Source organism: Lissotriton helveticus, chromosome 2_1 (genome assembly GCF_964261635.1).
Source record: "Lissotriton helveticus chromosome 2_1, aLisHel1.1, whole genome shotgun sequence".
Lineage (NCBI taxonomy): Eukaryota > Metazoa > Chordata > Amphibia > Caudata > Salamandridae > Lissotriton > Lissotriton helveticus.
Window position 1 is genome coordinate 989,867,360 of NC_136059.1, and position 21,970 is coordinate 989,889,329.

General features: G+C 43.6%; 1 protein-coding gene across 1 annotated transcript in view; it reads left to right on the plus strand.

Annotated features, from left to right (window-relative positions):
* Positions 1-21,970, plus strand: part of MAMDC2 (MAM domain containing 2) — a 477,864-nt gene that overhangs the window by 273,034 nt on the left and 182,860 nt on the right. Inside the window, exons 4-5 of the mRNA XM_078677407.1 lie at positions 11,013-11,097; positions 13,626-13,763. Coding sequence (XP_078533533.1) covers positions 11,013-11,097; positions 13,626-13,763 — 223 coding nt within the window. The remainder of the gene's footprint in view (positions 1-11,012; positions 11,098-13,625; positions 13,764-21,970) is intronic.

Consider the following 21,970-nt stretch of genomic DNA (forward strand, 5'->3'; position numbering starts at 1 on the left):
AGTTCCATGTTACGCTATTGAGGTAGAGTTCGGGAACGCACGGTTGAGGTAGAGGATTTTTAGACGACTCTTGAATTCTGGAAAGGAGGGGGTAGTTCTGATGTCCACTGGGATGCAGTTCCAATTTTTTGGGGCGTTGCCAGCAAATGAGCGGCTGGCGGTTTTTTGTTGCCGGGTTTTCAGGGGGATGAGTAGTAGGGAGTTTGAACTTCTGAGATTTCTTGATTGACCTGCTTTCTTGAGCTTGGAGGCTAAATATTCAGTTTTCCCTGTGTGTAGGGCTTTGTGTGTTAGGCAGGCCATTCTGAAGTTTGCGCGCATTTCCACTGGGAGCCATTTAAGATCTTTGAGTGCGGGGGATATGTGGTCAAATTTCCTTGCACCTGATATCATTCTGCCTGCTGCATTGAGGGTGGTTTTCAGTGGCGCTAGGTGGGATATGGCTTACTGGATTTCAGGTACATCCAGTAAGCACCACAGAGTTGCATTGCAGAGAGGTGTAAAAAGGGGCGTGGCTTCAGACCACCTCTCTGCAACACAGCTCTGTGGCGCTTACTGGAGGTACACACCGGGCTAGTTGGCCCCCAGGGACCCTCAGGATTCAAGGGGAATTAATCCCCCAACTTAAAACCCACCAGGGGGCGCGTTTGCATGGTGGTGAAGGAAAGGGGCAGGGCCTGATCTGACATGTGTGTACTTATGAAATCACTCTTCCAAAACCCAAGCACTTAACCCAAGCAATTCACCATGCATTCTCCTTGTAGCACTCTAATCATCCAGTCACTACCATACACTCATGCAATGACCCATGCTCTAACTCATGCACTGCTACAATACCCTGAGCAGTACCCATGCAACCCAGCCATCGCCCTGTCACTACCCATGCACTCCTCCAATAACCCAGCCAGCATCATGCACTTATCCAATCACTCCACCAAAACCGAAGCACTTATAAATTCACCATGCACTCTACTTGTAGTACTCTAATCTTCCAGTCATTACGCATGTACTTTTGGAATGACCTAGGCACTAACACATGCACTGCTACAATCCCCTGTGCACTACCCATACAGATCTCTAACCACCCACACAGTACTGATTCACTCCTCCAATTACCCAGGTTGTACAGATGCACTCCAGAAATCCCTATCACTACCCACGCACTTCTCAAATCACCCATCCAGCATCACGTCCTTATTCAATCACTCCGCCAAAACCCAAGCAATTATAAATTCACCATGCAATGTCCTCGCAGCACTCTAATCATCCAGTCACTACCTATGTACTCATGCAATGACCCAGGCACTAACACATGCACTGCTACTATCCACTGATGCAGTCCAGCCATCTCCTTGTCACTACTCATTCACTCCTCCAATCACCCAGCCAGCACATGTACTTATCCAATCACTCAGCCAAAACCCAACCACTTATAAATTCACCATGCACTCTCCTTGCAGTGCCCTAATCATCCACTCAGTACTCATGTACTCATGCAATGACCCAGGCACTAACTCATAGCAAATACAGAGGAGGTCTTGCTAATCACAGGGTTACCCCAACGGATAGTGTTCCCTAGTGTATGTAGGTGTTTTCACTGTACTAGAAGGGTTAGGAAATCTCTATACCGACCTATTTCATTTTCGTGAGACCCGTTCAGGGTCTAACATGCCAGAGCACCCCAACTATGATCAGCAAGCTTGACAAACTTCAGAACATTTTATTATATCAATCAAGATATTCTTTCGATATTTTTTTTTAATTATAAATGTGATTATTTTTATATCGTTGTTTTATATACATACATTTCAATACAAATTATTACAAAAATACATATATTTGTGTCAAATTGTATTGGTAAGTTTTCCAGAAATAATTTCTTTTGAATATCAAGCAATATATGTATAATCAGACACCCCTAAAAAAGGACTATGTCTATTCATTCATTACCAAATTCACACTCATTCAAACCGCATTCTTACAAATGTACACTACACAGACAAACTAAAAGGGAAAAGAGATTCAACCCTATGACGGGTCCCAATTTAATTATGGAAGAACTATTTGAATTGTTCCCTATGCACCCAGCTTGATGGATTGGGCTCCCAGGGACCACTTCTCAAAGACAGTTACGGTCTACGTGTGTTTCAGTGGTGAAACCACCTCCCTCAGGACCAAGATGTATTGAATCTCTATAAAGAACATGGGATGTCTGAAAATAAAAACAATTTTATTTAACTGAAGGGGGGGGTCTCACGAAAATTAAATAGGTCGGTATAGAGGTTTCCTAATCCTTCTGGTTTTGTTTTTTCCCCCTCCTCTTGGACCTAAAAGTACCATGACATGGTCAGTGACATCACTGATGACATCTCAAATGACATCAATGATGACATCACTGATGATATCATCCAGTGACTGTGTGTTTCTGTAAAGTTTAAATATGTTTTATATGGAGGAGCTACGCTTGCACACAAGATGGCCGCATAAGCCCCCGGCTCCGCTGACCTCCGCCAGCCACTCGACAATCCTGACAAATATCCTGAATTTGCACCGGGCTCCCACGTGGCTGAAGGTTTCCTGAGTCTGGAGATGCAATCCCGAGATTTCCATCTTCTTGGATAATGAAGATATGCCGTGTTTCATTCTCGGCCTAACCCAGCGCGGAAGCCGGGGCCTCAATTTTGAATCCATCCGGGTTGGAAGTGAACAACATCGGCCGTGAGACTTAGGCCGTGTCCGGTCCCCCGAAGGGGAACATATCCTGCCTGGTTTGAATGGCGATTTGATGGTCGGTTGAATCCGAACTACAACGGCGTGTTGCACCGGTTGCCGTGGTCGGGGGTCCGTTGCCCGGAGGCTTTGCTGCCCGCCCTGGGTCGACGGGCTCGGGCCCTCGCAGGGGGCGACGGTGTTGATATTGCGATATTGTGAGCGCCCACTGTCTCCAACGGCACCACCTATGCCTGTTACCCCGGAGTAGTCGACCTCCGGGGTTCAAAACCTGCTCGGTTGTTTTGCCTGAGGGGATGGAGCGGGTGGAGACTGAGCCGTCGTTGCTGACCGTAATGGCCACCATTGGTGCGTTCCACTCGAGGGTCACCACCATCATCCAGAAACTTATCGACAAAACTGACTCTATCAGTCATATACCGGACACCGGCCCTTCGATTGGTCTCCACCAAGTTTTGCTACCTGCGGAACAGATTGTGCCCGTGATTGAGGACCCCGTGCTGCAGCCAGATCTGGCGTTTTCAGCAACGGATAGTGAGCCCGTGACTACGACACGCTCAGTACGATTAATGCCGACACCGCCCGAGATGGACAGAGAAGTTCCTTTACATTTTACCAAGTCTATCAGAGACCATGGGAGTGATTCACCGTCCTTTCCCCCCTTATTGTTGCAACTTCTCTCCTTGGACCTTGCTTTTGCGGACAATTGCCGTTTGACTTGTGGTCTTCCAGCACAGATGTCTTGGCTTCTTTCCGGCCGAATTGACTTTGATTTTTTAAACATTTCACCTTTACTATTGCTATGGCTGTCCAAGCGGAGAGGGTTCGTACGATAAGTCGACGTGGCCAAGGTTGATTTGATTGACTGGGCGTGATGAGAGGCTTTCATTCGACGCTGGATTTGTAGTTTGTAATAATGTGGGAGTCTGGCGATCCTTTTAAACTCCCCCGATGTCACTAACTGTTGCTTAATATTGTCCGGTTGATGATCGGGGGTGGTTTGCTTCTGGCCGGGGGTACGGGAGACCGGGGGCCTGTTTGTTCTCTCCTCCTCCACTTTCTTTCTCCCTTCTTTTAGGGCATGTTTCTGGGGCGACAGGCACGCTGCTAGTGGGGTAAGGCTGTAGCCATTGCAGGGGTGCAGGGTGGGAGGTTTGGGGGGGGTTTGTTATTTTGTCTTTGTTTAGTTCTATGGCCTCTTTTTCTTTTCTTTTACTTCTTTGCGGAAGGTGCTTCGAATATCCTGAATCGTGTTCTCTCACTCATCTAGGTGTCTACTCTGGTCCTAACTTTTCTGAGTCGTGGGTGGAAGGGTTCTGCAGACTGTAATTTATCGAATTGATTGACCGTATTGACTCTCCTGTTCATATAATGCATTCAGTTGGTATGTTTTACTTACATGTACTACTTTTTCTGCATTTCCTCACACGCCTGCCTAATATTGTAATGTAATTGAATATGACACCAGATTTGTGTAAAGTTTACTCTTGCTTTCTTTAATAAAAATATATATAAAAATATATATATATATGTTTTATATATATACCAAGGTGTATTGAAGTACGAGTGGCTGTATAAGTGTCTTGTGGAGACATGTACCTTGATTAAGAAGATTGCTCCCTCCGTATTTGGGGCTCCTATGTATCAAATGAATTTTGAAGCCATAAAAAATTGATTGTATATGTATTTATTGTAAAATAATTGAAAGAAATAACTAAGTATATGTTTACTACTTGGATAATAAAAACAAAAGAACTTTTTATATAAAAATACTTTTTCATTACTCTCTTTGTGGGACATTTTTGGTGAATATATTTTAAAGGGTTTAGTGCTGTATATTTGGTTGTACCTCCAGGAATTCTCACGCAGCAGGATTGCTAAGAAGTTCTCAGAGGCCACTCCCCCTTTCTCCACCACTCTGCAAACTTGCCTCCCGGTGCACTACTAGTTGAGGGATGAAGTCGTTTTTAATAGTTGCGAATAGAAGCAAATCAGCAGGTAGCCTCAGACCCTTTTGGCAAGTGTGAAATGACTTAGCAATGAAAGAGGAGTTGCTGTTCACAGGTTCTATGTTGGTTCCTCTGGTATCTCTGAATCAGAGATTGATCGATTTGGAACATTAAGGTAATTTTGTATTGGTGAAGAAAGAAAAAAAGAATGTTGTTGAATGGATTTTTGATGACCATGTCTGAGTCTTGATGTGGAGAGAATGATCAGAGAGTGGTGAAGGTGTTGTAGAAGCAATAAAGTCTTGAAAAAGTGTGCACCAGCCATGTGTTTGTGCAAGTTACCAGAGGGACTGAGCGAGGAAGGGGCAGTCAATGTAATGGGATCTTTGAGAGTAGCGGTGCATCCACTCTATGTGCTGGAATTAGAAGACCTTTGCTTGAGATGGTCAGAGATTTAATTTGTTTCAGAAATAGATTCAAGAAGCTCCATCAGATTCTTGGAAGACTGTTTGTGTGACAATGAGGCATTTGCAATTTGCAAGAGAGTGAAAGCTATCTAGGTGAACGTGCGAGCAAACACAAGAATTGTGCCTTGTCCCACCCAGAAACAACTGGAGTAGTAGAGTGTTTTAATAAAACCTTGAAAGAATGTATGCAGCTGGCGAAAGTGAATCGATTGGACTCAAGGAAGGGAATGATGACTAGAGTGGTGACATACATGATGTTACCTCATGAGACTATGAACAAAACCCGGTTTGAGTTATTTGGAGGGAGGAAACCGGACAACAAGTTGGTCCCTGACTGGATGAGTTGGAATGGGAACTTATGTTGCAATGTGACATTGAAACCATCCGGGTGAGTGTGTGTGATAAACAGCAGAAGAGAAAGAATACTTTGTCTTGAAGATGGCTACCACAAAGCAGATGTTAAATTAGGTAATTTAGTCAAAGTGACAGTGCTGCAAATATTGCTGAATGCTGAAGGTCTACCAAAGTTTTGAATGTTATCAAACGTTTTCGCAATGAGGTCAGTATGAAAGTCAGAAGGATTTGGAATCTGAACAGAATTTCTTCAGTAATATTCTGGATCTGCACAATGGACAGCGGCATCAGTAGGGAAGGTGAGGTGAAGAAATATGACTTGGGTAGTCTTCACAATGGACTAGAGAAAAATATTGACATGTCCCCAAGTATCTGCAAGATTATGTTCATATTTTGTATGATGTAACTCTCAATGTTTTTTTTTGCATCATTCTGATATTGGTCTAAGTACCTATTGCTATTTCCTTATGGTATGTTCAGTACTAACTCTTAAGTTTGTCTTTTTTTAATACCGTTGCTTTTTAAAAAAAACTTCAGTTATTAAAAAGGGAAAGAGGGTGATGTTCACTGTAGTGGATCATCTCAGTCCCCTTCTGGAGTGTCAAATATGAACTGGGGGCAACCTACTTGTATTAGGTGGCCCTCAGTCCATATTGCTGGTTCGCTGATCATTTTTGTGAAGACTTCATCTTGTTGGGGTAGCATGCCAACACCTTTGTTTTTCAAACCAAGGATTAGTGTGCCTAGAATGGACATTGGCCATCTCTGCATGACATTCCAAGTCCACAGTGTCAACTATGCACCACCCCCTAATGCCTTCTGCAAGGAATAACTCTGCACTCGAGTAAATGCAGCCAACCTGATTATATGTGATTGTACTTTTGTATTGGTTTGCTATTTTTTACGAGTTTTGTTTTCAATGTATCTGTTTTGTTGGCTATATTGCTTGACGGTGGTTTCCTTTGAGTCCCAGATATAACAAGCTATCTTTGACGAAGACCTTTCTGGCATTGACAGCCACACCACCTATATCTTTCACATTGCCCACAGAGAGTCTTCTATTGTAGTGATCCCCTACCACTTCCATTGTGACCTTCCTCTGAAATGTACCCTGCTTTACTACTTAAAGTAACCACCCAGATTCCATTCCCAAAAGCAATAAGCAATGGGGAAGCAACACTCACTCTTTCTTCCGAAAATACATTTTCTAAAATATTTCCTTGAGTCGAGTATTGCCCGCTTAATTGAAATCTGCGCTAATCAAAGAATGGGGAGAGGGGGGAGGGGTGTACAGCAGTTTATTATTTTCGGTTGTTGAGGTTAGCTTTGGTGTTATTGCCATCAAAATTGAGCATGCTAAAAACATGGAGGCATATGTACAATTTAAGTGACCGAGTGCAACGTTAGGCTTTATGGTTTAACGCTGTGTTCTGCCGCTCCTGCAACTCAAGGCTGCACCATATTTACAACAATATGGTGCATCCCTGTGTTTTCCCCTGCTCTGGCACTACATTTAGCTGCCTAGCACCAACGCGGGCACCCTTGCACCATAATGCAAGGGTGCCTGCGTTGCAGGGGAAGATTGTTTATGTGCACATAAACGACCTTTAAATGGTTTTTTGTAACTTCTATGTGTGCTTCTTAGTGCAGCACACATAGAATATCAAAATGTAAGTTATTGTAATGATTGCTTATGTGCAGAAAGGAACATCTTCCTGCACATACACAATCATTCATGGTGTTTTGCTGTTTCTATGTGTGCTGCACAACGCAGCACACATGGTAACAGCAAAAAGGAGCATAAATTAAACATTTCTCCCTGTTGCGCCAGGGTAAGACCAAGTTTTCCCTGGTCTTATTTTGGCGCTGCCCTATATTTACACCACCCTTGTAAATATGGGGCAGCACCAAATTTAATGGATGTTGCGGTGGAACACACACCACAACACTCATTGCCTCCCCCTTTCAACTATTGCCTTATTCACAAGGCGACGTTACGCCACGTTAAGTGGCTTAGCGCTGCCTTTTAAATAAGGCGAAGCACCAATTGACACCACAACGTCGTGAAAAGTGACGTTGTGGTGGCGATAGGGGCTTGTAAATATGCCCCAGGAAGTCCAGAGTAGTTCAAGGATCCAATTTTGACCTATTTTTCGGATGCCTGCAAAAGACACATTTATATACAGTGAATTCACTAGAAGCCGAGTACATGTCCAGTGTGTAGGAGAGTAGGGTCTGCTTTCCTATGGTCACCCCACTTTTTGCTTTTTGCTTCACTGGTTTTTGACTTAGATGTGACTGTGGGCCTGCTAATCAGACCCACAGCCCTGCTGTTCTCTCTCTAAATTCACACCATGTACTTTAGGTACATCACCAATTGGGAATTGGATCACTCTTGTGAGTCCCTGTACAGTGTACCATAGGTACCCAGGGCATAGGTGCACACAAGGCCTACCAGGGGCTGCAGCATATCTTTTGCCACTCCTGGCTGGCCATCCAAACTGACACAACTGGCTGATCACTCAGCTGGGGCAAGGTCGTGTAATCACCCCTTGCTTAGATATAGTATCCCTATATCTAACCTTGTATCTAGACACATATACACCTATAAGTCACTCCTATGGCAGGCCTTAACAATCCGCATGGCAGAGTGCTTGGTTTTATGTGAGATGAGGCTCTAGCACGAGCTGAGCCTGTCTGCATCTTTCGGAACCATGTCCTTATAGCTGTTCTAGGATATAGCCATACCATATACTCTTAAGTACATTATAATCCTCGCGGTTGAATGCTAACTTTGGTTTGGCTTTATCAAAACATGTTGTGTAAGGTGTCATACGCTTTGGAATACTACCCCCTCGCCATGTTGTTCCTACTAATCCCGGTTAAAGTTAATCAGAGCCTCAGCATCACAAAATCGATGCTGCTGCGACAGACACAAGTCTGACCTCCTGCTGCTAGGAGTCCTTCCAGCGAGGGAGGCTTGGACAATAGGTTTCCTGTCTTGGGAGGTGCTAGCACCTCCCCAGACAGGCCATAGTGTATTGGAGCAGGGAGGGCTGAATGAAATGAGACACTGCCTGGGGCACACAAGGTGTCCCATGCATAGTCCAGTTCAAGCCGGTGCTGGGGCACTCCAGCCCCAGCTCTGGCGCGAAACTGGACAAAAGGAAAGGGGTGTAACCACCCCCTTCCTGGGTCCCACCCATAGGAGGGACCTAGCAGGTAATCCAGCCCCTAAATTTGGTATATAGGTAGGAGCTGAGTCCCAAGACTTTTGATTGTATCCTGATTGAAACTTGAAACAAAACTCTGGACCTTCAACATTCTACTCGACATAGAAGACTGAAGAATCTCCCTTGTGGTCAAGGAGTGACCACCCTGCACAAGCAGGCACCATCAAGCGATCAACGGTTTGCTTTGTCGACTCTCCTGCCAGAGCCCGAGCATAGAGCCTGACAAGACCCAGACCTCCAGACTTCCAACAGGCCGATCCACAGTCACAGCAGAGCTGAGACCCGTGGAGGCGACGAGAGACGTGGGACCGGCCATCTTGGAAAGCCAGCAAATTGCTTACCGTGCAACTTCTAAGGCACCCTCGAAGTTGTGTATTTGGGATTGAGAAGCCCCAGCCCCGAGCACCGAGTTCTGTGTGGGGCCCTTCTGCATTTTCCTGCTCAACGCGTCTGTCCGGTCACTTGCCCGTTGGCTAGTGGCCTCTGTGTTGACGAAACCTGGAATCTACACTGCTGGTCTGGTTGCTCCAGACTGGCCCTTGCTTCCCTGAAAAGGAGAAGCCCATCTGACCTTGCTGGTCTGATCAAGAAGCCATCTTTGATTCCTGTGTGGGTTGCCTTTGCCAAGGCTTGTTGACTCCAATCCGAAAGTCGACAGCGAGAGCCTTTGTGGGACAGTCCGTATCCAGCTCCTGGTTGTCATCGACACCTCCTGGTCCACGTGGCTGCAGAGAAAAGCTTCATGACATCACCTGATTGCTTTGCGACATCGCCTGGTTCCTTCCTGGTTCCATCCTGGTCACTGGCTAGTGATCCAGACTCTGTCCCCTCTGCTTTCAGGTACTCCTCATCCTCGATCCGCCCTTGGATCCAACCGGACACTTCCCTCCTGGTCGCCTTCAGCATCTTTCTTCAATGCTCCATAGGATTCAGCGACGAAACCCGACACACTTTGACACCTATGCACCCGCTTCCTGTGGGTGAGGTAACGCGAGTACTTCGGTGCTCCGGTGGGTATTTACTATCCTAGTGTCTAACTTTCAAGTACCTTTCTCCTTGTCCATCCGGAATTGACCTAAAAGAACTAGTTTCCAATTCTTTCGTTCCCATTCTAACTCTATGGTAACTCGCGTGCGTGTAAAGAGACAGCACGCGCATCCCGTGGGCCTCCTGCTCCCTATCCTTTGGTAGTACAGCATAGCCCCAGCGATTCTCCAGGCCCTAGCCCTATCCTTTGTTCGTGACGTGGTTCTTATACCACTATTTTAGTATATGGTTCGAAGTGCCCTCAGGGCATTACTGTATTTTGTGCAACTTATTGTATGTTTATTAAGTATCTTGTTATGTCCTTGTGCCTCTGACCTCATAAAGAGTTCAGAGGATTAATTTAGTAATAAATACATATATATATTATATATATCCTATGAGGTGTCCTTTCATTTGGTATTAAAGGGATTGCATATGGTAAAACAGCTGGCTTCACATGCCCTCTTGAGTTTAGCCTAAGACTGCTTTGTCCATGCTACCACTAGGATAGCTGGTCTATAAGGTTGACTTTACAACCATCACCATAAGGGTTGTTTGGACTGGTGCAAGGTGCTCACTAGAATAGTGAACATCATATACCAGGCCAACTTCTCACACAGTGGATATCCGAAGATCCGGCATGGCTCTAACCCCCCTCCACACTGGACGCCGTGCACTAACGCTCTAAAGCGAACTTATGCACTGGTACATTTGAAACATTTATTTTGCAAGCTAGAGACTTTGCAATGTGTGGCTGTTGCTGGGGCTGGCTGCTTCTCTAAATGCTGGCACGAGCCACGAACACTCAACAAGGTGCCTGTTTTGTGATGTTTAAACTCGAGCAGCCAGACTCGAGAAAAGCAGTCATAGAAATGGAGTCAGCGGTCTGGAGGATGCATTTGATGAATGGATTTTCATCTAACAAAGTGTCAGGTGGCCTCCGTTGTTAATGTACATTGGCACTTTGCCGGCTGTCTTACTTCGGCGATAAAACCCCGACTTTAAGGAATACAAATATTGATGCATTAGTCGAGCCAATATCCTGCCTCATGTATACATGGGCTGCAGAGGCGAGCGCCTCCCGAACAGGGCATGCTTTCATTAATGGAAGACAGAGACCCCCATTCAAAACATTTCTCACGCAGCCGCGTCGTGCCCCGGAAAGAGTTTCAAAGTGGGCAAGGGCTGTATTGTTGTGCTTCCCAGCAGTTATCCAGTGTAATTCACCCTCATTGTTTTATTTATTTTTGCAGATACTTTTAGAAGGTGTTCTTGGAGATGGCCCGGTTGCTAGCATTGCAATTTATGAAATAAAAGTAACCACTGGATATTGCATACGTGAGTATGACCTATTTTCACTTTTTAAACCAGAGCAAATAGTTATTTAATAGGGGACTCCAGTGGAAACAAAATGTTACCAGACTTAGTTTATGACAAGTCTTGACTGAAATGTATTAAGTGGAAAAATAAAAATGTGTCTGCTGGACGTTATAACCACTTTGATTTACATCCAGGAGCCAAATTATATAAATATGCAACGTTGTTTAGGGCACGTTTACATTGGAATTTGCACTGAGTGCAAGGGACTATACCACATTTTTGTTCACTAGTTGGTCTGTGCTCATTGCAATGAAAATTTTGCAGGCAGCAAAGTATGTATGTAATCTTTCCCAAATGTATCTATTTGGAAAATCCCTGCAGTTGTCAGCCCCTTATGCTTGGCATCTTTTGAAACAGCTGCCTCAGGCAGTCTTTCTCCCAGGCTTCTTGGCGGGCATAACTATTAATAGCGGAGCAGGTGCAGTAGCACCGGGGCCCAGTGGTGGATGGGTTGTCTTTGCTACCCTATGCCAGAAAAGAGAGGGACCATTTCTTTGATTTCTTTCGGTTCCTTGGCACCCTTGCCGCTTTTCTGACCCAGACATGTTTGCACAACTGTACCTTAATATCAATTTTTCCATCGGCCTAACTTTACCATGACCAGATGTGTGATATTCAAGATTTGATTGCACAAGAGCAATGACAGTCTTCTCCCTCTAGATGGGAAAAGTGTGTCATACGTTATTAGCCCAATATGTATACCTCTTTGTTTCCCCTGCACAATCATTATATATGATGGCATATTCACAATTTAAAGTATGACTTAGCCATGGAGCATGCAGTATCTAAATGTGCCTCATAAAAAAAGAATTGTCTTAGCGCAAGGGTTGTGTGCCACAATTATGCAACTTTTTCAGAAGATCTTCAGCTTTAAATTCCCCTCTGAAAAGTAGTTGTGGCCATTCCATGTAGAGTGTCAAATGAGCTGTCAGGGAAATGAAATGCTAATATGGAACACTTGCTTTCATAACAAGATGGTGATTTGCAAACACCCACAATCCATTTCTCACAAATACCCACAATTTATAGTTGCAAGTGAATATCCCAGCTGTAAGTGGTGTAGAAAGCCCCCGACTGTTCTCCCATAATATCAAGTTGGAAGCAAAAACTACTCTTGAAACATAGTTTCCATTATAAGAAAGTGTGCATACTTTTCTGTCTTCGGTTCTTTTCCCCAAAGTGGTTAATAACAGTAGCAGAATACGAGGCCTTCTGTATATTCTGTAAAGGCCACCTCTGATAATTTCTATCAGGTGTCTTTACCTGTGGTGATAATGCATACATATTAGAGCAGATATGCCCATATGGTTGAGAAATCCTTAGGAATTCATTGACCCTAGCGACCATGTGACAAGAGCAGCAGTTTTGCACTGATAGTGTTCCTCTGTAATAAGGACAAGTTAAAAAGCTCTGAACTATGTTGTCACTAAACGGGACAAAGACAGACACATTAGTAATCATTGTGTTGTTCCCACCGGATGCCCGTGTAGCCCTTTGCCCGTGCAGAATATATGTGTCCCAACTGTACATCCTCTTTGGTAGTAAAAAGATTTGGATTTGTGAGAGATGAAGCTCTCCCCAAGAACAAACAACTTGCTGAAGTGATTAAAGTTGCAAATTTCTATCTTCATTTGGCAATACATTTTGAATAGTCCTGACTTGAGCTACAGAATCCCAAATATGTGTGGTACCTTACTTTGCCGATAAAGCCCACTTCTGTCTGTATTTAGGTTCCAAAGGCTACAAAGCTGGGCTGTGAGGGTTATTTATGATCTCAAACTCGTGCAACAATTCTGTTGCGCAATGATGCGTCTTCTGTAGCTGGCAATAGAGATCAACACAAAGGGCTAACCACTCTATTTAAAGCATTGGTGGATAAAAGTCCTTTTTACTGGTGGAAAATCTTCTCTAATAATCAGGCATCTTATCACCTCAACTCAAATTCCTAAACCCTTGTCCATCTTGAGCATTTTACAATCAGCTGCTTGAAAGCTGAAATATTAGGTCATGGAATTCTCCTCTTGTACATTGAGGAGAGAACCCAACTGGAGCATTTCCAAAGAACTTGAAAGACTCAGTGTTCAGGGGACACCATTCTAGGTTCGATCTGTCCTACACTCTCCACTTTTGTAGGTACTTACATGGAATTAATATAACCAATGGACACTCAATCAGGTATAAGGGAGGCAATCACATTTTAGAAGGTACTTGGTATAATGATCCATACTTCATGTAGCATATCATGCAGTAAGCTGAGAAGTGTTTCGTTGCATTTGGAATCATATCTTATATCTCTAAATGTAAACTTTCTCTTGTTGTCTATGGCTAGTGCTAATCTAGTGCATGGGGATTTGTTTTCTAGATCTTCACCACTTTCTAACTTTGTGGATTTGTTTTCTTTCTTGGGGCTTGCAGGGTAGAGCTCCCTTTCATTTCGGGTGAAAGAGTGATGCACTTTATGACATCCTGTGAACTTCTCATTACAGAGTGTGACTTTGAAGAGAACCATCTCTGTGGCTACATGAACCGCTGGAACCCCAATGTTAACTGGTTTGTAGGTGGAGGCAACATCCGAAACTCCCAGTCAGTACTTCCAAGAGATCACACTCTGAACAGCAAAATGGGTAAGAGTGGCATTAGAATTGTAAGAAAACATTAACATTGTTTAACAATGTGTTCACCCTGATCTCGATATACATTATTAAACTGCATATTAATGTTTTATCATTGTCAGTTGTTGAAGCAGTTCCATCTTTTTATCTTACTGCATGATCATTTGCCAGTGTTTCTTATTTTTATTGTCTAAAATTCTCTCTTTTGCATTGTCTTTGCTGTTTTGGGTTCACCTTACTTCTGGAGTATCTCAGAAGTGCAGTTAAACTAATTAGGCCTCAAAAGCAAATCTAGTTGAAAGCCTCAACATTGAAAGGGTAGAATGAAAAAACATTCGAGGGCCACCCTCACTTTCAAAACTATCATTCTATACGTCCCTAGGTTTATAAGTTTCCAGTACTTAGTGCCACTCTTTTTCCCAAGAGGTAAGTGTACAATAACTTTACCTTTCAAATATGGATGCTTAGAAATTCCTTTTTCCTAATACTCAAGCAAGGACATACAAAAAGTAAGACATTCTTATGAGAGAATACTTCACGATGACCTCAAATGGGAGCATGTACAGTAGCTATACAGCCACCCTGTGCTACTCATCATTGGTGTCAGTATTGGGGTGAAGACCGATTATTTCAATACTTTTTCCTCCTGTTGCTTTGCCTGTCTTTCATAGTTCAGTGGTCTGTTGCCTAAATACTGTCAATCATATCCGAATTTCCCTATCAAGCAGATAGTATCAGGTAGCTCATGTGTGCATGGGGTACTAGAACAATCTAATGACTATGCTAAACTATATGTCAATGACTACATTCATGTCATGTGCTCTGTGTGACCCAGTGTAACTAATAAAACTGGAAAATAAGCATACCACATTAAGTGACTTACACCTGGTGATTTTCCAGAACCCTAGAATTTTCTGGGGAGAGAACATAAATAAATATGCATACCGATTAAAAAGTATAATTTCCCAATCAAATTAAAATCTGGCCTGCCCAGATGTTAGCAGTGTCATACCTATAAAAATGCATTGGCAAAGCCGGTAATTCTTGGTTTTAAAGGGCTGAGCTATTGCCTTTGCCAATGCTTGTTGAAATTGGTCTGTGGCCTGTCAAGGCACATGCATGGCGCAAAGAGTGCCAACATAGCTAGGTGAGTAACAAAAATATGAAACAGACGAGGTATTTAAGACATCAACTACTCTTGTAGTTGGACAGCCCTAGTTTAGCCAGAGTGCTTGAATTTGCATGTGGACAAACAACTCTGGCTGGCCTGCTCACTTCAAAACTAAAATCTGTGATTCCTGCCAAAGGGGTTAATTACCTCACTGCAGGAAAGATTAATTTTGAAAATCCCATGTGATTTTCTATTAGGTGCTAGCAGACTTGTACCTGCATTGCAGAAACATGCCGTCTGGCAGCAGCACGCAAGAACCATCCACAAAAGACCTACTTGCAAGGAAACAAGTGGAGAAAGAAAGAGAACTCATAGAACATCATCAAAGCTCTAACTCGCAAAACAACCTGGAAATAACATAAAAGTGGACATCACCCCAGACTTCATGCAACAGTTCCTCAAGGACATGAAAATATAGGTGAGTATGATTGGGGCAAATATAAATCATACTTCCAGAAAATCATAAATGACATAGAAACAATTAGATCACGAGTAGCCAATCTGGAAAAAGGGTAGATGAGAGGTCAGAAGAACAACATAAAATATGGGGAAGTATACAAAAATCTGCAGTAACAGAATTCGGAATTGCAACTGAAGCAAGAGGACTTGGAAAACACATCATGACACCACAACATTTGATAGAGTAAACATATAATGAAATACAATAGCATTTGAATCAGCGGCCTGCCTAACGAGTAGGGGGTCGTCAAGATATTCAGGGCTACATCTGGAAGCGCCTTCATTTGAAACCAGACCACTCACCTTTGGGGTTAGACTGAACACAAAGAGTTGGCATGGTCACATTTCTTTTAAGAGAAAAAGTAACAGAAGATGAAAGCTCAAGAGAAACTGAAATTCTGTTCCAAGGAAAAAAGAAGGCCCGTCAAGCAGTCACCACCATCTTGCAGACCCTGTATGTCCAAATCTCAGCAAAGTTATTCTTCTCCAACATTGTTTGGGGCCTGTGGATCCCAGCTCCGCACACTGTTGTTCACACTGTAAAACCCACCAGTGTTTGAATGCCAGAATATCAACTATACAAATATTGTGTTGCAAAACTTTTGTAGATAAAATCTTGAGTACTAAAATATAGTGACGGTAAGTATGTATAGTTATATTTACTATTCTTGAGTTCACATATATGTACCTTGATAATATATTATTATTATTATTATTATTATTATTATTTAAGAGTTTTATATAGCGCTGCTAGATCCGGAGGTATCAGAGCGCTTTACATGAGGAATTTAGCATTTAGCATATTACAAACGTTACAGAATTTACATGAAAGATCGTTGCGAGGAAGAGGAAAAACAAGGTTATGCAAATACATCTAATGATTAGATCATTACAAAAACAGAAGATATTAAGGAGCAATGGGAGCGAGGGAAAATAGGGGTAAGGTAAAAGAGGGAGCAGGGAAACGTGGGAATGAGTGGGAGCAGGGAGAAAGGAACGGACAAAGGACGGAACAAGATGGCAGGTCAGGATCAGAGGAGAGGGTGAGAAGGAAGATGGGGACAAGAAAAGGGATTCTGAGAGAGGGAGAGGAGGTCCTCGGAGGAAGATATAGAGAGACAGCAGCGAAAGGACGAGGAGTGCCATGCACCAATGTCCGGCTGGGTAGGTGACGGCCGCGGGCGCCAGACTCCTCTATAGCCGAACCAAGCGTCTCCATCGGGCAATGGCCATGTCGTCTCAACGGCTTTACATAAGGTTCCAAAAAAAAAAATATTGCTAATATTGTGAAGGTACACACATATATATAGATAAGTATAGATTTATTATTCTTAACTCCACATTTGTGTACATTGATGATATATAGTGCATAGAGTAAAGGTGTAATTAACCAGTTTATACTTACTTTCACAATAATTCTGTGGTCTATATTTTGGCTGCAATGTTTTTGTAGCATGATATTCAGTTACAAACCCCACCAGCAGTGAGGCCCGTCCCTATTTCTCTGTGGTTCTTTACCGCCCGAGACTGGACTGCCAAAGAGATCCAATTGAACGCCTCCATCTAGGACTGGACAAGCTCTGTCCCCCAATGCTAATATTTAACTGCGGTTACAGCTAAAACATTGCAAAATAAGAGAAAATTATAGAAAGCAATATAAGCATATAGATTCTTTTCCCTCTCATCATAAAAACAAGATGCGGGTGGAAGTGCTAGTTCCGAATTGAAATTGGACGTAAATGCATATAGCACACAGCAGTCATACATAAGTAACAAATGTGCATGGATTCAAAAATCCACAACTTACAATTCATGGGACAGATTTAGCACTTTCCCTATCATAGTGTATCTGAAAAAATGAAAACCCCCAAAATGACCATCTTATTGTGAATGGCAATAAATCAAAGATCAGTAGGCAAGAATTGAAAAAAAACCAAATACTTTGTAATATGGTTAAATATCAGTACATCCAGCGTGTGCTTTGAGGTTTATTTGATATACATGATAAACTAGTGTGGCTGAAGGAGGGTCGTAATAATGGTATTATTTGGCACAGACTAGCTAGGTAGAGCTTTGGTAAGCAGTTAAATGGTCTTGTAAAATATTCCAGTAATGAACTGATAAATGTTGGAGAAAAGTGTAATGATGTTCGGCTTTTAATAGGATAACAGTCATTTTCTTTTCAATAAAAAGTCGACCTGGGTGTGATATAAAATGGCCATTCAGTGCATAATTGAACCACAATACCAGATCAAAAAAAGAATTGGGGGAAGTGACGTTTCTTAGTCTAGAATAAAGGGAATCGGCCTTAAAAAGTCTAGATATCATTTCTAAAAGCCTCTCACTTTCCATTTGAATTCATGCCTCATTAGGGAAATGCACAACAACTTAGACCTGGAACACACATTTACATTAGAAGGTATTAAATTATATTTTGTAGAGAAAGATCTGATGAACAGAAAATAAAGTCATGCTGTCAGTATACTTTATTATAACAGACAATGAGATGCCACTCCTTAATGTGACCTTTTGAAGTTGTTGTACTGTTGACACTTTGGACCCTATTACAAAGTTGGTCGGACGAGCATCTGACCAACACAATAGCGGAAAGGTACCGCCCAGTAAGGAGTCAGGGGTCCCACTTCCGTGATTATGATGCGACTGCCTTCACGGTGGTGGGAAACTGTATATTTTCTATTGTGGCTTGTGCTGCGGGCTGCAGCACAAGCCACAATAGAAAAATGCACTTTTAAAACATCCATGGCCCATGCAGTGCCTGCCACACGGGGCATGGGTGCTTGGGGGGGCACCATAGGTGCCCCCAGGCCTCGTAACAGAAGCCACAGGGGGACTGGGGCCAAAGTCCCTTTCGCACAACTTTTCCATGTCCGACATTGAAAGGATGTCAGAAATGGACATCAAAATCTAGATTGCAGGGCCTGAGCTGGCACTGCTTCCATTTGTGGATTATGTGTCTGACCCACGCCCCAACGGGATCTCCAATCCTGTTGGAGGCATCGGTCTTTCCCCTAGCCTGCATAGTAATTGGAGGTCGGACCTCTGCTTACGGAGCCGGACGGACGGCAACCAACAGCCTGTCAGTGGCAATCTGCCTAACATCATAAAGGGCACCTTTCTTTTCATTAAAATGCTTCAATAAGGTTTAGGAAATTTGTTAGACATGACCTTCTTGGCATGGTTTCTCCTGACTTTTTTGCCTCTACCGCCTGCATTTTTGACTGTTTGCTGGATTTTGTCTTTGCTGGCTTAGATGCTTAGGGCACTTTGCCACTGCTGATCAGTGTCAAAGTTCAAGTGCTCCCTGTGTAAATTGTAATTATGATTGGTTATTCATGATTGGCATATTTGATTCACTGGTGAATCCCTAGAAAAGTGCACGGAGGGTGCCAGAGCCTGTAACTCAAAAGCTACTAGTGGGTCTGAAGCATTGGTTGTGCCACACACACAAGTAGCCCTTTTCAAATGTAACTCAGACCTGCCACTGCTGTGTCTGCGTACATTTTTAACTGCCATGTCAACTTGGCAAGTGCACCCACTTTCCAGGCCTAACTCTTGCCTTTTACTACATGTTATTCACCCCTAAAGGAAGCCCAAGGTATCACCCTGGGCAGGGTGCATTGTATGTTAAAGGTAGGACATGTACCGGTGTGTGTTACATGTCCTGACAGTGAAATGTTGTGCATTTCGCTTTTCACTTTTGCAAGGACTAGCTCTCATTAGAGCTGCCTTGTAATATTTTACATGCGTAACTTTCAAGTGGGAATAGCTAGCGGTTTGGAGTTTAGGCTCTGTAAACTCAGAATTTAATAACCCAACTTTTAATAAAGGTGTTTTTTAAGTTGTGTGTTTGAAAAGGCCACTTTTAGAAGGTGGGCATTTTCTTGTGTAACCATCCTGTGTACCTCTGCCTCATTGTGTATTTACCGTCTGGTTTTGGAGTGACAGGAGCTGGGAATGTGCATTCGCTCTAGACAGTCACAAGGGGGATTGAGGTGTTTCCTGCCTTTCCTGGGTGCATTCATTGCTTCTCCGGATGGCCAAGACTTCGCTCCGTCCACCGTATGAATACCAACAACAGATCGCGGATTATTAGCCATTGAGCTAGACCGCACCAGGCAGATTATTCGCTACAGCCTTATCGACAATGATCTACAGGCCAGTGTGCCACTTGTCTACAGGTCTTTAATTCCCAAGCCTGTCTGGACTGTGTACATACACCCTCCATATCCCCGTCTTGATAAAGACCCGCCGTGACCACCAACCAGGGCACAGAAGGGTCGAAACGTCGACGCATTCCTTAAGGTCCAGAATGACCGGGTTTCCACACTAGGAAAGAAACTGCAGGATTCAAATAAAGCTCTGGCCTTCTTCGAAGAAATATTTGTAGAAACAAACCCTGTTGGCACTGTATATATTGTTCACTTTGTCACTTCTTCACTACGCACTACGGTCACTTAACTGTATTTTGTACATAATTTGATTTCACAGTCCTTTTGAAATAACTATATCGCTCAGAAGGAAATGCAAAAAATACAGATAAATAACTGAGCACAGAATCTATTAAATGGGTATTGTTTTTTATTTGTGTGTTGAGAGATCTGATTTTATATTACATTTAATGTATCTTGAATGAATTTTGGTTTTACCCGACAGAACCACTTTTTTCTTAATCACTTTTAGAAGGTGGGCATTTTCTTGTGTAACCATCCTGTGTACCTCTGCCTCATTGTGTATTTACCGTCTGGTTTTGGAGTGACAGGAGCTGGGAATGTGCATTCGCTCTAGACAGTCACAAGGGGGATTGAGGTGTTTCCTGCCTTTCCTGGGTGACCCATAGCCAGGCTGAATAGCCCTTTCTGCATATAGAGTGGTGGGAGGTGCTTTCACTAGCACCTGAATAGGCTGTGTCTGCTCTGCATGATGCTGTCTCCACCTCCTGTAGTGAAGCTGGCCAAGGGAGGACAGAACTGGTTTGCACTGAGCTCAGAAACTCTGGAAACAGAAAATAAGGTTTTAGTATTGGACGAAAACCCCCAGAACTTCAGATCACTTCCGGAACTAAGAGGACCCTGCCAAGAAGAAGAGCTAAAGTGCTAACAGTAGGAGTACTGCCCCTTTGCTGTGTGTTACTTTGTTAGGTTGGCCTGTAGTTGCTACTTCTGTCTGTGGGCCCGCTGTGGTTTCTTGCTTAAAGAAACTCTCCAAGGGCTTGTGTGAGCTTGCTTCCTGTTGTGGAAGACTCAGGGACATCAAAGTATTTCTTGTGCTTTCATCACTAACATCTACGGGCACTCTTGACCTGGTTACTGGGCCTGCCTTCCTCCCACCCGCTGCAGGCAACCCAAGGCACGGTGTAACCCATGCTGTATTGTAAGGCTGAAAGATTGGAGAAGATCTTAGCTTGTCGGCATGACCACTCATCTGCTAAGCCCAGGGCACTTGAGATTGACGAGCGAGTCTCCTACGTTGCCTGGTTCCTCAGGTGCCCCGGGGCCCAAGTGCATGCAGATTAGCCATGCCTCGTTGCTGCCCGGAAGCCGCAAATAGTCTGCAGCAGCCCACTGGTTAAAAAGACGTCGTCAGCTGCCCCGCCCGCCATGAGTGGTGACATCTGTGTGACCCTTGCCACAGTATCCCCAAGCCAAGGCCAGGTGCATGGGCAAGTGAGGCCGCTGTCCTTGTTTGGGAACCTGGCAACACGCTTCTCATGGTGTGCCCAAGCCAGGGGCACTGGACCGTGGGTCCCTTCATGTGTTGGAGCGGATGTATGATGTTACAACGCATACTTTTACCACGCATACCTTTACAACGCGGTATTTACAACGAATACCTTTACAACGCATAGCGCTTTGGGGTGCTGGATAGTGAATAGTTTAATTTACTATTCCAACTTCAGTCCCCGTGGACACTAGGGAAGGTGTTGGATAGTAAATTAAACGTATTCCCTATCCTAGAGCGCCCCCCAGCGCAATGCGTTGTAATGGTATGCGTTGTAATGACCGCGTTGTAATGGTAGTGCATGGTAAAAGTTTTGTTGTAAAGGTTGTTCACCGTTGGAGCAGATGGGAATCCTTGTGGCCCCGCATCTCTGCTATGGGGAGTGCCCCTCAGGAGTTGTTGGTCTTGTCATAAACAACCAGGAGGCCGTGTATTGGGCACCAGTGAAGGAACCAACAATATCTCCCTACGGACTCCTGTGGTCCTCATGTTATACATAACACTCCATCTGCAGTATTACCCATACACCTTCCCACACCTGAACTTCTTCCTACCATTTTACAGGACCCCTTTGGCAAACTGTATATTCTTATTACTTTGTGTTGGATTTTAGTAGTTTTTTGGTCTTTTCTGAGTTCGATAAATATTGCTTATTTTTCTAAACAAGTGTGGTGTTCACACTGTGTAACTGTGTGTTTTAGGTGCAAATACTTCACACATTGCCTCTGAGGTAAGCCTGTTTGCTCATGCCAAGCTACCAAGGGAGTGAGCAGGCGTTATCTGGGTGTGTAACTCCCTTATCCTGACTAGAAGGAAAGGTCCCTATTTGGACAATGTACAAACCTCTGTC